The sequence below is a fragment of the Bos grunniens genome, chromosome 23 (genome assembly GCF_055505025.1).
Source record: "Bos grunniens cultivar Pamir isolate PY7600 chromosome 23, Bosgru_T2T1.0, whole genome shotgun sequence".
NCBI lineage: Eukaryota > Metazoa > Chordata > Mammalia > Artiodactyla > Bovidae > Bos > Bos grunniens.
In genome coordinates, this window is record NC_141187.1 from 42,459,296 (window position 1) to 42,476,017 (window position 16,722).

The 16,722-nt window shown below is 47.5% G+C and overlaps 1 protein-coding gene across 24 annotated transcripts in view; it reads right to left on the bottom strand.

The window, feature by feature from the left end:
- The window catches only part of GMPR (guanosine monophosphate reductase), a 60,570-nt gene that overhangs the window by 1,116 nt on the left and 42,732 nt on the right, over nt 1–16,722 (bottom strand). For 13 of the 24 annotated variants that reach the window (XR_015152513.1, XR_015152508.1, XR_015152505.1 and 10 more), the window contains 2 exons: nt 8,042–8,084; nt 5,382–5,541 (listed from right to left, as the gene is read on the bottom strand). Coding sequence is in view for 7 of the 24 variants with exons in the window: in XM_086370193.1 (XP_086226319.1) it covers nt 5,382–5,541; nt 8,042–8,084 (203 nt within the window). In the remaining 17 variants the exon portion in view is untranslated. Of the gene's footprint in view, nt 1–448; nt 4,906–5,381; nt 6,922–8,041; nt 8,085–16,722 lie in introns of those variants that run through there. The other 11 variants (XR_015152501.1, XR_015152512.1, XR_015152507.1 and 8 more) reach the window with 3 other exon arrangements.

A 16,722-nucleotide genomic window follows, 5' to 3' on the forward strand; every position in this document is an offset into this window, starting at 1 on the left:
GAGACCTCCACGAGTGAGGTAAGTGATTCCACTCACACGGCCTCTGTTGGGCACCCCTCAGCTTACCTCCCTGCGTCTGCACAAATCACCATGCCTGGACGTGGTGTGGGGCCTCTGCAAGGTGGACCCAGAGCAGAACTAAGGACCTCCTCAACACCCAAGGCTTTGGTAAGCATCCTTCATGTTTTCTGGGTGACACTTAGAAATTCAGGTCTGGCTCATGGCACAAACGTTAAACCACATCTGACTGTCCTGCTGAGTGCCTGTCCCACTCTTCCCAAGGCCACCAAGCAACACTGCCAGATTCCGCGTCACACCCCTTACTGCAGGTTCTGAAGATACCATCTAGACTTGTGTTAGAAGGGACATTACAAGAAGGGAATCTCCAGTCCACACACAACTAGCCCCCATCCAAGGGTCAGGAAATCTGGAAATTCTAACAATTTACCAAATACCGGAACTTTAGCTGGTCTCTTCACATGAAAAAACAGCATCTCTTGATCAAAAAGTCATTACCTAGAATTTCAAAAGGGTATTAACTCTTGTGCATTGAAATCTACACATGTAAGACTACCCTCAGGTAAGATCTAGTAGTTTAAACCATTGACCAGAACAAGACAAGGATGTCCATTCTCGCCACTGTTATTCAACATAGTTTTTGAAGTCCTAGCCTCTGCAATCAGAGAAGAAATAAAAGGAATCCAAACTGGAAAAGAAGTAAAACTGTTTGCAGATGATGAGACTATACACAGAAAATCCTAAAGAGGCCACCAGAAAACTACCGGTGCTAATCAAGGAATTTGGTAGAGCTGCAGGATACAAAGTTAATGCACAGAAATCTCTTGCATTCCTATACACTAACAATGAAAGATCAGAAAGAGAAATTAAGGAAATACCATTTTACCATTGCAACAAAAAATAAAAATACCTTGGAATAAGCCTACTTGAAGCAAAGACCTTTCCTTGGTTAAAGGAGAACAGTATGGAGGTTCCTTAAAAAACTAAAAATAGAGCTACCCTATGACCCAGCAACCCCACTCCTGGGCATATACCAGAGAAAACCCTGAATTCAAAAAAGATACAGGCACCTCAATGTTTACTGCAGCACTGTTTACAATAGCCCAGACGTGGAAGCAACCTAAATGTCCATCAACAGGAATGGCTACTGATGTGGTACACATACAGAATGGACTACTACTCAGCCATAAAAAGGAATGAAATTGTACCATATGCAAAAACATGGATAGACCTAGAGACAGTCATACAGAGTGAAGTCAAGTCAGAGAAAAACAAATATGCAATAACACGTATATGTGGAATCTAGAAAAATGGTAGAAAGGAACTTATCTACAAAGCAGAAATGGGAGGGAAATGCAAATAAAGAGGGGATATAGGTATACATATGGCTGATTTACTTTGCTGTAAAGCAGAAACTAACACAACATTGTAAACAAACAACTAGAGTCCAATAAAAATTAAGGAAAAACAAAAACACAACCATTGACCAGACCAAGGGCTGGCCTAGTGGCTAGTTTACAGCAAGTTCATGAAGCCGGTCACTGGTCACACCCAAGATGACTGGTATTGCTATATTCTCTGACCACAGACCAACATGTGCCAGAAATGATAACCATTTCATTTTTTAACAAACAGTTCCATGGCCTCCCCAGGCTTACAGACACCCTCCAGATCCTCAGCATCACTTCTTCTCTAAGTGGCGATGGTACCTTTTGCAAGTCATTTATCATCGATGCCCAAGTCTTCTCATCTGTAAAATGAAGGGCTTTGATGTGTCTCCCAAGGACAGTGTGAGAACTAAATGGGTAATGACTGGGAAGGAACTAGCAAAGCATAAATAACTCTGCCTTAATTAAATACAACGTCAAAGTAAGAGAACCAGTCTTAGGAGGAGATTAGATGATGGGGGGGCGGGGGTGGTGCAGAGACAGAACACGGATGCAGCCTAGAGGGCTCACGCTGCCTCTGGATTACGCTTCTCACTCCTTCAGCACTTTCCTTCCGTGTCTAAGATTTGATTGAATCCACTTCCGGAACTGAGTCTTGGTACTCCCAAATCTTCTATTTTCTGTTTTGTCTAAACCCTGCTGGAATCACAGAAGATGGTTTTTTGTTCAGCTCTAGCTGGTTTCTGTTCGTGCTCTAGCCTGGTCCGGCCTTCCCTACCTGCTTTTCTTAGAAACCCAAAACAGATGCAGTGGCTAGAGGGCAAAAAAAGTCCTCCAGGCAAAGCATCTGGCTGTCATGCAATCGCCATGGCTCCTCTCCCAGACCAGCACAGGCCCTTGAACAGTGGTACTGGTAAAGCACTAAGCTGCTTGGCAGAGGTTCAGGTCGAAGGGGAGGCAGTAAACCCCTTTCTCTCTCTCCCCCGACACTGTCCAGCCTCCTCCACCAGTCATCACACAGGAGAAAGAGGCCTTTGGAGGCTGCGTGGGACAGGGGTGTCCCTCTTGTCCTAAACTGTCTGCAGCTTCCAGGATGAAGGTATGAATGTAGCCCCCAGCTCCTTGTTCCCACCCCGCTGTCCCCATAACTACAACATCTTTTTCTTATTGCGATTCCCCCCAAGAGAGAAAAAGACTGCAGAGAAAGAGGAGTGAAGTTAGACTACCAGTACCGAGGAGCAGAGCTCTGGGGGGGGACCCCACCCCTCCCACCAGCCTGCCCACCTGAAATATCTCAGTGACTGAACTGTGTACCTTGAGCTTGGCTCAGACCTTACATGATGCATCCAAATCCCACGTCCTCATGGTAAGCTTTTGGGTGTGGAATAAGTGGTAGGAAATGGAGGGTATCGGCCCATGGCAGGGGGCCAGAATGCCCGAGCTCCTGTCCCATCCACATGGTGCAGCCTGTCATCACTGCCAACTCTGATGAGACGCAACGGCAGGCTCTACAGAGCAGGGCGAGGTGGTGAGTAAATTCTGCCATAGCGTTCTTCAAACACACGTACACACAATTAAAACGGAAGTGGAGCAGATAAGCAGACGTGAGCATCCCTTCCACAGACTGATAGGATTAGATGCCTACAAATGCTGCCTGTGTCAGCTGTCTAAACTTGCAGGCGGGGCGAGTCCGGTGGGAGCTGCTGCAGGTGACACTGGGCATTCTTCCCAAAGGTCTGACCTCCGGGAGGGGGTCTCACCCACCCCATCTCACATGCGGTGGGAGACCCTTCAGCCTGACTCACGCCAGGCTCCACAGGGGCTCTCTCAGGACGAGGCTGGGATATTCTGGCCTAGCCCCCTGGAAGCCTAGTGGGTCCCCTCCAGGGCTGGCAACAAAAGTCATAACTACTCACGCATACCCCTAATTCCATTTCCAACTCGACCCCAAACACTGCCAATGTTAGTTGGATAAAAATTATGGCTGTTTTGAGAGAGGCCAGGATGGGTTTTCTAATCAAAGATGACATAAATAGATGGAAAGAAACCGTGTTCTTGGATTGGAGGAATCAATATTGTCAACTTGCTTATACTACCCAATGCAATCTACACATTCAATGCAATCTCTATCAAATTAGCAATGACATTTTTCACAGAACAACAACAAAAAATTCTTACAATTTGTATGGAGACACAAAAGACCCCAAATAGCCAAAGTGATCTTGAGAAAGAAAAATGAAGCTAGAGGAATCAGGCCCCCTGACTTCAGACTATACTATATACAAAGCTACAGTTATCTAAAGAATATGGTACTGGCACAAAAACAGATGTAGGTAAATGGAACAGGACAGCAAGCTCAGAAACAAATCCACTCACCTATGGTCAATTACATAACGTCATACACAAAAAGAAACTCAAAATGGATTTAAGACCTAAATGTAAGACCTGATACTATGAAACTCAGAGGAAGACATAAGTAAAACTCTTTGACATAAATCACAATATCTTTTGACCCATCTCCTAGAGTAACAGGAATAAAAATAAACTGCTGGATGGCATCACTGACTCGATGGACCTGAGTCTGAGTGAACTCCGGGAGTTGGTGATGGACAGGGAGGCCTGGCATGGTGCGATTTATGGGGTCACAAAGAGTCAGACACGACTGAGTGACTGAACTGAACTGAACTGAATTAAACTCAAAAAAGTTTCTGCACAGCAAAGGAAACCATAATCAAAATGAAAAGACAACCCACAGAATGGAAGAAAATATTTGCAAATGATGGCAACTAGCAAGGGATTACTTTCCAAAATTTACAAATAGCTCATGTGGCTCAATATTAGAAATCACCTCTCACACCAGTCATAATGGCCATGATCACAAAGTCTACAAAGAGTAAATGCTAGAAAGGGTGTGGAGAAAAGAGAACCCTCCTACACCATTGGTGGGAATGCAAACTGGTACACCCACTATGGAAACAGTATGGAGACTCCTTAGGAGACTAAAAGCGGAGCTGCCATATGATCCAGCCCCACTCCTGGACATGTATCTGGGGGAAAACATGGTTCTAAAGGATACATGTACCCCAGCATTCACTGCAGCTCTGTCTACAATAGACGGGACATGGAAGCATCCTAAATGTCCATCGACAGATAAATGGATAAAGAATATGTGGTACATATAACATGTACACGATGGAATATTACTCAGCCATTAAAAATGAAATAATGCCATTTGCAGCAACATGAATAGACCTACTAAGAAGTCAGAAAAAGACAAATATCATATGACACGGCTTCTATGCACAATCTGAAAAGAATGATACAAATGAATTTATGAATAAACTTACGGTTACCCGGAAGGAAGATGGGGGGACAGACTCAGAGTCTGGCACTGACATGTACACACTGCTGTGTTTACAGTAGATAACCCACAAGGACCTACTGTATAGCACAGGGAACTCTATTCAATATTTTGCAGTAACCTATAAGGAAAAAGAATCTGAAAAAAAAATGTATACGTATGTACAACTGAATCACTTTGCCACACACCTGAAACTAACAATGCTGTAAATCAACTATACTTCCATTAAAAAAAGGTAAGCCATACAGTTATTTAAATATCTTAATTTTAAAAGTGTTTCCCAGGTCTTTCCCCTGGTACCATAATATAGAGAGACTCGTATTCTTTGAGACCTACTTCCATCCCCCAGGTCTCCCACATTGCAGGTGGATTCTTTTACCAGCTGAGCCACCAGGGAAGCCCAAGAATCCTGGGGGATCTTCCCAACCCAGGGATTGAACCAGGGTCTCCTGCATTGCAGGCGGACTCTTTACCAGCTGAGCTACAAGGGAAGCCACCATAATATAAACTTGTACTCTCTGAGACCTATTTCCATCCCATTCCTGTAAGAAGCAAGGGAATGTAACCTCACCAGTGATGGCGCTGTGCCCACTCCCCTTCCCACCCCTACATACCTATACTCCGCGACCCCTCCGGAGTGTTTCTTCATCGCCGTCTCTGAGCTCATCCCATAGAAGAGCTTGAGCTTCTGTCCGTTCCTCTCGATCACCTCTCCGGCACACTCAGTATGGCCCGAAAACATTCCTCCCAGCATGACAAAATCTGCTCCAGCCCCTGTACCCCAAAGTGGGGACAAAAAGCAGCAGCAGAGAAAAGAGTCAGGGAAAAATCAGCTCCAGAAAGATGCAAGGACTACCAACTCCCACTCCCTCTCCTGGCTATAGTGAGAAAAAGCTCGACTTCCCTACTCGGGGAAAAAAGTTAAGGGCAGACGGGCACCAGACAGTCCGAGCAACACAGCCTACTGAAGCTTGGTGACTGGTACACTTGGCAATCCTTAATGGTTATTGTTGACTTCCTATGACCATCTTCCACAGGTCTCTCTTAAAATCAGAGCAGCTTTAGAAGTGAGCAGCATCTCAGCATGTTGTCCAATCTCATACTTAATACAATAAATCCTCTGCCATGTCCCCATTGGGCATCTGGTCTACCTAAAGGTCTCTGCACTCTCACATTCTGTAGAGACGGGAAGGGACCTCAGAACAGACAGAACTTCCTGCCCTAGAGCTTGGGCATGAAGGAGAGATATTTGTACGTATGTATATAGGTGTGTTTGTGTGTACACATGTGTATGTCTGTGTACATCAAACATATACACACATCTGTCTAAAGATATATCCTGTAAAACTCGACTCACACCTCTGTTGTGAGAAACATTTGACTTCCAGTGTAAACAACACCCCATATAAACCACCGAATGACATGAAACTTCCAGGACAGGTACAGAGGAGACTGGGGTGTTGCAGCGGCCTTTGGAGGTTATGTTGGATCCGAACCAGGAGTGGTAGGACCAGGGCCGGCTCACTGCTCTGTCCTCAGTGTTTATCACAGCACATGGCAGAGGTGGCGTGACTATCTGTCAGGAAAGTAGAAGGCATACACGGAAGAAAGAGAAACAGTCACCGTTCACCATCCTGACCATCCTACTGAGGGTTTAAGTTCAGAATTGGGGGATATCAGGGTACAGAAGTGTTACACAGTCAGGATGAAGGATCAGAAGGAGCAAGCACAGACTCCCCTAAAAACTGGCCTTGACCACTTCCAGCTGGTCGCTTAAATATCTGTAAGAGGACTTCGAGGTGTGCCTCGGGTGTCCCAGGCCCTTCCGTCCAGCATCACAGAAGGCCGGCTCTGCAGGGCTGGACCCTGGGCCTGGGAATCAGGCAAGCAAGGGCCTCTCGACTTGGCAGCAAGCTTTGACGACTTCCCCGCAGGGTACCCAACACAAATGCCAGCTCCTCGGTCCCCCTGCCATGATGATAAGGGGGCAGGGACAACTGGTGTCTGGTCAGGCCTCCTGATGACCACAACTCAGGAAGCAGTGCTTTTAAGAGGCTTCCAATCACTTCCCTTTCTGAACGCTCTTGTGTCCTTTCCCAACCAGCATTTTTTCCCAAAGTGGTTCCTCTCCGTCCGAAGGCATGGCTACACTTCCTGGAATGGGGGTGGAGACAAGCCTTCAGAGCCCGAGTCCAGAGACCACTCTGCACAGGGTGCCCGTGTGCCCTATTAGAGGGGAGCCCGAGACAGACACCCCTCAGTGTTCAGTACTTCCAGCTGAAAACCCCACAGTGTTCAGTACATCCAGCTGAAAACCCCACAGGAGAAACGTCCCTGGCGGCTGATCGTTATTATAAGAGGTGAGTGAAAGACCAGTGGAGCAGGAATCCCGACTCTGCCCTCGAGTGCGGGACCCTTACCTTGTCACTCGCCTCTGGGGGCCTCTGTCCCCTGCACGTTCTCCAGGGTTGCTACGAAACCTAGCTGCTAAGAACACTGCCCTGCGTAATGAACCTAAGACGATTTACGGACTGAACCAAAACAGTGATAAAGAAGGACAAGAGGGGGTATCACCTCTTAAGGTGAGAGGAGGGGCCAGCGGCATCTCTGAGGGGTGCCCAAGGCAGAAAATTCCCTCCAGTGAAAAAGAAAAAAATAAACCAGCAGCAAACCCGGTCCTGGCATCAGGAAAGGAGGGAAGGGCTGCCTCCGGCTGGTACACCTCACAGCTGTGGACTGCAGTTGGCAAAGGTTCAGTGGCGGGCACGGGGCACAGCCTGCAGAGATGCTGCATGGCCCAGTGCCTTCCCAAGGAAACACCTGGCCAGCCGGCCCGTGGTCCAGCCCCACCAGACCACAGCCGGACGCTGCTGCCCCCAGTGGGAAACAGGCTCCTCAGCATCTGGTAAGTGAAACTGCGGCTGGGATCTCAGTCCCTCCCTGGGGATATTAACCCCAGGTTAGGCTCCAAACACCCCCTCGCTGAAGTTTCGGGGGGCATCAGACCTGGTACAGTCCCCTTCCAACGGGTCCCCTGAGCCCTCTCAGTGGTGACTTCTGGACTCTGCCCACTATCTAATCCCTGGGCACTGGGCTAGAACCAAAGGATGCCAGGATGTGGCCCAATCAGAGGCTGAGATCCAGGGAGAGGAAACTCAGGATTGGCCCCGATCCTCTCCGAACGTGTCTGCCCCCTCCCTCCGGCACCCCCACATGGAGCTCACCCTTCTCCCCGCCAAACCCTGCACGCTCCCGCCCCTCCACGGCCTCTTACCAAAGGCTTTGGCGACATCTCCTGGACACGTGCAGCCTCCGTCCTTCAAAAAGGGGAAGAGCGGAGAGAGGAGGTCAGTGGGAGCTGGGCCAGGCCATTGCCTGCCCCCTCCATCTCCCCCCGGGGGAATGAGATGGTGTCTGCTGGCCTGGCCCCCTCCGGCCACACCCAGCAGAGTCCAGGCCCAGCATTCCCCTTGTGACCAAGCCGGACCGTGTGGGTAGCTCTGTCAAGTTTACGATTAACCTCCTTCTCTGAACTTTTATTCCTTTTCTTGTTCAAAACCTTGTTCTCCTCAAGACTGAGGAGTAACAGGAAAAAAGAGAGAAACTGCAACCCAGCAGGACCCCATGGGGCCCTTCCTGGGAGACAGGCCACCGCCCCCGTATTGTCTGCTCAAGCTCCTCTCTGAAGTACCTAGATAATAGTATTTGATGCACAGTTCCTGAGTTGCTTTGCAGATATGAAAGTGAAAAGTGAAAGTGTTAGTTGCTCAGTCGTGTCCAACTCTTTGTGACCCTGTGGACTGTAGCCTGCCAGGCTCCTCTTGGCCATGGAATTCTCCAGGCAAGAATACTGGAGTGGGCTGCCATTCCCTTCTTCAGGGGATCTTCCTGACCCAGGGATTGACCCCAGGTCCCTTGCATTGCAGGCAGATTCTTTACCATCTGAGCCACCAGAGAAGCCCCTATTTGATGCACAGTTCTTGAGTCGCTTTGCAGGTATGAAAACCCACCACCAAACAGAAGATGTTAACTACTCTACTAATATTTGATGACCATGAGCACATAGCCCCAGGCCTCCTGGAACCTAAGGACCAATAACATGAACCCCTGTGACATCACCCTGTTCCCTCACCGTCAACCAATCAGATAATTGTGCACAAGCTGATCACGTGACCCTGCAATCTGCCCCCCACACTCCAACCTGGCTTTTAAAAGTGCTTTGCCAAAACCCTTCCAGGAGCTTAGGGTTTTTTTAGGGCACGAGCCACTGTCTCTTGCATGGCCCTGCAATTAACCTTTCTCTGCTCCAAACTCCAATGTTTCCGTTTGTTTGGCCTCACTGCATCGGGCACTCCAACTTGTGCTAATACCCTCCCTCACCACTGCACCTGCTATTCCCAGGCCCCGTCAGTCATGTTTCAGGCCAGTACACGCCCCACCCCCCAACCCCGCCGCCCCCACCACCCGCCCACGCTCCCCCACTGGGCATCAGTACTCCACTTAGGATGCAGGAACCACTGAGCAGGCAGGATCGGGGGGCTGGACCTCATCTCCACCAGCCCTCGTACAACATGCCTGGCCACTGGCCATCCCCACGTAACTAGCATTCAGTCATCCCCTCTCCCCGCTGCCCGACATGAAGTGAAACTTATTTAGCACAAGAGCACTAGTATTTTATGAGCCTCAAAGGACACTGAGTTTGCTCCTTTGTATTTCAAGCCTTGTGTCTCCTTGTCACTGTCTTGTAAGGTCCCCAGTTTCCTTCAAGTCAAACACAGGCTCCCGGCACCCCCTTGACCCACAGAGCGCCCTGCACTGGTTCACTGCCCATCACTGTGGGCTGCTGGCACAGTTTGGCCACGGGGGTTATGTTTCAACACCAGGGACCCAGTACAAAACCACAGGACACACCTACTGGGTTTTCTTACAAGCACGAGGGGCACAAAAGAACCAGGCTGCTACCTGCTGTTGGCAGTGTGGCCTGTGTGAGGTCCGAGGAGGAAAAGGCCAGCCACGTGGCCTGGGGTAGCTGCCCACCCAACAGAGAAAAGCAAGGAAGCAGAGGCCCTGGGAAGCCAGGTCAGTGCTCAGGTGCTGCCTGTCCCCAGGAGAGGGGACACACTTTGGGAAGGATGCAGAAGACCCAGGCCACCCGAGCTACCCATATGGTGATGGCAGGAAGGTGGAGGGCATCTCCGTGGAACTGAGAGGAACCACCTTACAAACAGCGTCTCTGACTGAGGACGTGGGTCCCTATGACTCAATCCTCCTTTTCTGGTCTGCTTTTAAGCCTGTCCTTCCAGGAGCTAGACCTCAAACACTCAGTTCAGTTGCTCAGTCGTGTCCAGCTCTTTGCAACCCCATGGACTGCAGCACGCCAGGCCTCCCTGTTCATCACCAACTCCCAGAGCCTACTCAAACTCATGTCCATCACGTCAGTGATGCCATCCAACCATCTCATCCTCTGTCATCCACTTCTCCTCCCGCCTTCCATCCTTCCCAGCATCAGGGTTTTTTCCAATGAGTCAGTTACACATCAGATGGCCAAAGTATTGAAGTTTCAGCTTCAGCATCAGTCCTTCCAATGAATATTCAGGACTGATTTTCTTTAGGATTGGCTGGTTGAATCTCAAACACTGCTTCATTGCAATTCTGATCAAAAGGCAGGGGTGGGGGTTCAATTTCTTGTTTTTATGAATATATACTGACTGCAATTACCTCCTCCATCAACTGCATCATTCATGTCTGGCTTTCCTGACCCGGGAGGACCATGGGGTCACAAGCAAGGATTTATTTCAGAAGCAGGCTCTCCATAAAGGGCACGTGGCCAAAGCTCTTCATGTGAATACAGTCACACACATGGCCGTGTGTCTTGTTGGTGCTTCAAATTTACCGCATATTTTTACTTTCTCTTTCAAAGGTGCAACCTCTCTATGCCCTTCACTTGACTTGCCAATTATTTTTAAATTGCTTTATCTTTTTATCAAAACCAGTTCTCCACAATAGGGTTTCAAACTTATAACCTCAAAAGAATAAATAGGGACTGGCCCTGGCAGTCTGTGGTTAAGATGCCCAAGCGTCCACTGCAGGGAGCGTGGGTTCGATCCCTGGGTGGGGAACTAATATCCCATACGCCATGCAGTATGGCCAGAAACAAAGAAGATTAAATACACTCATGCTCCCAATAAGAAGGTCCCTAGCATGGCCTGACTTAAAATATGTGTGCACACCTACACACACACACACACACAAGCGTGTTCTTAAGTCTTTATCTCACTTGTGAATAGTTCGTGACTGCTCGTGCGGGCTTCTGCAAATGTCACACCTGTGTGGTCAGTGATGAGGCCTGACTCAGAAAGCCTGCGCTCTAGGGACCCCCAGAAAACAAGCTCTTCTCCTCCCAGGATGTCCACAGATGTCAAGATGTCCACAGTTAACAGGACTGCATGATGTGCTTGGGAGAGGAAACCATACATAGCACCTCATCTACTCACTGTGCCAGGCTGGGATTTATGAAACAGACAACGCATGGCCAGCAGGCAGGGCTACAGTGTAACCAGTGCAACCCAACGTCACACAACACCTTAGGGCAAAGGAGTCTGCCCCCAACTACTTTTACAGGTAATCTCCAAAGGAGGTTCAAAGCATCCTTTCATGTTCTCAGGAGGCAGAGACATGCATGTAACTTTCATTCATGAACAGGCACAGCTGCAGGGAGGTTTTGTTTTTTTTTAAACATGCAAATATTTCAAGGGTTACTTGTTTTGTTTTCCAAGAGTGTTGAAGTCTTTTAGTAGAAAAGGTATCACATGACATGAGTGATGATTCGATCTGTGAACTGTCAGCATGACCTCTTCTTAAAAACAGCTGCCCAGCCCTAAAGGAAGGGGCAGTGAAAACAAGGATGTAGTGGACAGAGGGGACTAATCGAGCACCAACTATGAACAAGGGGTTCTTACAAATTTCATTTTTCTATTCAAGCACCACAAGTACCAGAAGTTGATACTTTGTAGGTGGGGAAAAACAAAGAGGAAGGCTCAGAAAGGTGGAATGACTTGTTCAAGGTCACACAGCTGTAATAATGGATGAATGAGATTAGAACCCTAGTTAAGAGTCAACTCTAAAAATGTCTAGAAGCATACATATCAAAACATTAGCAGTGGTTATCTTAAGATGGCATTTCTATAGAAGCAAAAACAGAAATGGGACCTAATCAAGCTTCTAAGCTTTTGCTCAGCAAAGGAAACATAATCATAACAAAAAGACAACCTATGGACTGGGAGAAACTATTTGCAAATGATACAACTGACAAGACCTTAATTTTCTAAATATACAAACAGTTCATATGACTCAAAACCAAACAAACAACCCCATCAAAAAATAGGCCAAAGGCCTAAATAGACATTTCTCCAAAGAAGACATACTGATAGTCAATAGGGACATGAAAAGATGCTCATCATCTCTAGTTATTAGAGAAATGCAATCAAAATTACAATGAGGTACCCCTCACACCAGTCAGAATGGACATCATTAAAAAGTCTACAAATGACAAATGATAGGGTGTGAAGAAAAGAACTCTCCCACACTGTTGGTGAGAATCTAATTGGTGCAGCCACTATGGAAGAGGATGGGGTATGGAGGTTCCTCAAAAAACTAAAACTAGAGTTGCCATGTGATCCAGCTATCCCACTCCTGGGCATACATCCAGACCAAACTCTAATTTAAAGAGAAACACGCATCCCTCTGTTCATAGTGGCACTATTCACAACACCCAAGACACGGAGAGAACCTAGCCTGTCCATTGACATGTGAATGGATAAAGCTCTCTCCACACACACAGAGCAACAGTACACAGCCTTAAAAAGAAGGAAATCATGCCATCTCAGCAACATGGACGGACCTACAGATTATCATACCAAACGAAGCAAGTCAAAACGAGAAAGACAGGGGCTCCCCTGGTGGCTCAGTGGTAAAGAAGCCACTTGCCACTGCAGGGGCGTGGGGTCAATCCCGGATCCAGGAAGATCCCACGTGCTGTGGAGCAACTAAGCCCGTGCACCACAAGTATTGCGCCTGCGTGCCAGAGCCCAGGAGCCACAACCACTGAGTCTGCGCACCCTGGAGCCCACGCTCGGCAGCAAGAGAAGTCACTGCAATGAGAAGCCTGCGCACCGCAGCTGGAGACTAGCCCCTGCTCGCCACAACCAGAGAAAAGCCCGCGCAGCACCAAAGACCCAGCACAGCCAAAAATAGATTATTTTTTTCAAAGACAAATACAGTACCACTTATGTATGGAATCTAAAATATGACACAAACGACCTTATCTACAAAACAGAGACAGACCCACAGACACAGAGAACCAGGCATCTTGTGCCTGCCAAGAGGGAGGGGTTGGAGGGAGGCTAGACTGGGAGTTTGGGATTAGCAGATGCTAACTATTACACATAAAATGGGTAAACAACAGTGTCCTACTATATGGCACAGGGAACTATATTCAATATTCTGCAATACATCATAATGGAAAAGTATATATATGTGTGTGTAACTGAATCACTTTGCAGCGCAGCAGAAATTAACACACTGTAAATCACCATGCTTTAATAATTTTTTTAAAAGATGGCATTTCTTGTAATCTTTATTTCCTCTATATTTCTACCTTTTACTAGGCTAAATGTATTTGGTGGAGGGATTTTTCAAGCCTCAAAAAATGCAATTTTTTGAATGACTTTGTTTAGATCTTTTCAAATAATGGTCTGACCATTCCTAAACTAACCATTCCTAAGCTAATGCATTAAAGCAACAAAATAAATCTGTGGATCAATGGATCCCTCTTTGTGGAGGGTCAGTGAAGTGGATGAGAGCTCTACTGACTGGGTGGAGACAAGCAGGGGGTTGGGGGTTACTCTGAATCAGCCCCACCTCTATCATTCTCTCCTCAAACTGGAGAAGTACGCTCTCTCAGTCTTTATCAATTACAACGGTTAAAACTTTGGCCCTGAGTAAAGAGATAACAGTGATTCCAGCCAACCTCACCACAGGACTTTTTTGTTTTTAGGTCCTGCCTGGGAAGCACTACAGAGTCCAGACTATTTTGGGTATGGACAGTGAACTCATCTGGTTCTTCAAATCCCTCCCCTTCCTCAGGGTTCATCAGGTACTGACTCTGATCTCTTCACTGGAACACAAGCTTGGGAGCCCCGAGGGAAAGGCCAAGCTATAAGCACAGATTAAGCTGAAGCTCCCCCCAAGGCGCTGGGGTGGGAAAGGGGCGGACCGGGAATGCTGGGCCAACCCTGCATTCTTGGTGACTTCAGCGAGCCCTCACCCTCTGAGTCTCCACATTTTCTAAATGAGGGTGATCAAGGGAAGGCGTGGAACACAGGAGGTCAACAGGCCTCGGTTTCAGAGCTGGCTTTGCCCGCCACCAGCAGTGTGATGCTGAGCAAATCACTAAGGTCTCAAAGCTTCAGTCTCCTCACCAGGTGTGATAATGTTATATGTCAACTTGACTGGGCTGTGGAGTGGCCTTTGGTCAAAAATTGTCCTGGGTGTTTCTGAGAGGGTGTTTTGGTTATAAGAGTGTGTGTGTGTTAAATCACTTCAGACGTGTCCAACTCTAGGCAATCCTATGGACTGTAGCCCACCAGGCTCCTCTGTCCATGGGGTTCTCCAGGTAAGAATACTAGAGTGGGTTGCCATACCCTTCTCCAGGGGAGCTTCCCAATCCAGGGACTGAACCCATGTCTCTTAAACTGGCAGGCAGATTCTTTACCACTGGTACTACCTGGGAAGCCCTTTGTGGATGAGATTAATATGCAAATCAGAGTAAAGCAGATTGCTCTCCCACATGTGGATGGGCCTCACCTAATCACTTGAAGGCTTGAGTAGCACAAAAAGGCTGAGACTTCCCCAAGGGAGAGGATTCTTCCTCAGTGACTGCCTTAGAACTGTGATACTGACTCCAACTGAAACACTGGCTCTCCCTGGCTCTCAGGTCTTCGAACTCAAGCCTGGAACCACACAATCAGCTCTCCTAGGCCTCCAGCTTGCCAATTCACCCGACAGATCTTGCAATTTTTTTCAGTCCCATCATCACATGAACCAATTTATTTCCTTATAATAAATCTGCTGCTGCTGCTAAGTCGCTTCAGACGTGTCCAACTCTGTGTGACCCCATAGACAGCAGCCCACCAGGCTGCCCCGTCCTTGGGATTCTCCAGGCAAGAACACTGGAGTGGGTTGCCATTTCCCTCTCCAATGCATGAAAGTGAAAAGTGAAAGTGAAGTCACTCAGTCGTGTCTAACTCCTAGAGACCCATGGACTGCTGCCTACCAGGCTCCTCCGTCCATGGGATTGGAGTAGGGTGCCATTGCCTTCTCCGTATAATAAATCTACTTCTATCTAAACACACATGTGCACACACACACACACACACCCTACTGGTTCTGTTTCTCTGGAGAATTCTGACTAACACACCTGTCCAAAGAAGATAACAGCTACTTAATACCTAGACCATTCCAGGGATTAGACATTACAGATATACCATGCCCAGAAGATAAATGTTCAATACCTGACAGCCTCTAAAGCTGTTTCTACCTTTAAAATGCTTTGTGTCACGTCCCCAGCAGATGACAAGACAAAATGAACTGGTCACACCTTACTCTTCACCTATCCCAGGGAGTGTCTTGGATTTCTCAGCCCTCTGCCTCTCGGAAGCCCACATGGATCACAATAAATAGAAACCCAGCTCAAGTCCAGCCTCTTGGCGGTGGCCAACACCCTGCTGTGGCTTCTTTCCGAACTCCGGTAGCAAAGATGTGCAAATTCAGCGATTAAACCGTAAAATGAGGCAGCTGGAAGGAAACCAGACAAAGTGGCAGGATCCAAACAACTGACAGGTTTCCACTGGGTTTAGGACTCTAGGCAAGCGGGAAAAACCTGTTTGTGAAACTCCATTAGACAGATAGCAAAGAAAACAGCTGCTCTGAACCACAAGATGCTTAGCTGATCAGAGGAATGAGCTGAAGTCAGGGGTGCAGAACCTATGTAAGTCTGTGAACTTCATGGGGTCTCTGCTGGCTATAAATTGAATTTCTAGCCTTACCTACAAAAGCTCTGGCCATCAATGGAAAAATAAGAACCTCAGAGCATCAGGACCACCAGCCTGGGCTGTCACTGTCCCTGACAAACTCAGAGAAGCTGTTTTGTGGGTGTCAAAAGATGGCTCTGGCACGTGGACCCAGCCTGTGTGTGCTGAGCCTCGACTCTAGAAGCCAGTGCCTCTCAAGCTTGAGAACAGACCCAGGTTACTCGGAGGGCTTGTTAATTTCGCCTTCAGGGCTTCCCATTCACTAGGTCCGAGATGAGGCCTGAGAACTTCTCACAAGTTCTCAGCTGATACTGGCACTGCTGGTCTGGACACACACTTAGAGAACGGCTGACAGAAGCTATATATTAGAGGGTGCTGGGTAAGGAGATCCCAGGTTGATGTTCAGAGTGACTTGTGATACAAGTCACCACAAGCCTACCACCCCTACTCCCCCCAAAGTCCTATAAACTAAGCAAGTATGAAATTTCCAGAAAGACACAAGTATGCAATCTCAGAGTAAGTCCACAGTAAAACGTCATTAATTTGAAGTTTAGAAATGGTAGCCATTGAAGGAATATATATAAGGTCTAAATTGTTATTAAGACTCCTGATGGTGAATGGAGACTTATGACTAATTACATATGGTGCTCTAGGGGCCAAACTGTGAAGAGTCTAATTCGACAGGATTGTGAGAATGTAAATTGATACATGCATTATGGAGAACAGTATGGGGATTCCTCAAAAATCTAAAAATAGAACTACCATATGACCCAGCAATCCCATTCCAGACATATAACCAGAGAAAACCATAATTCAAAAAGATACATGCACCCCAATGTTCATTTCAGCACTATTTACAATACCA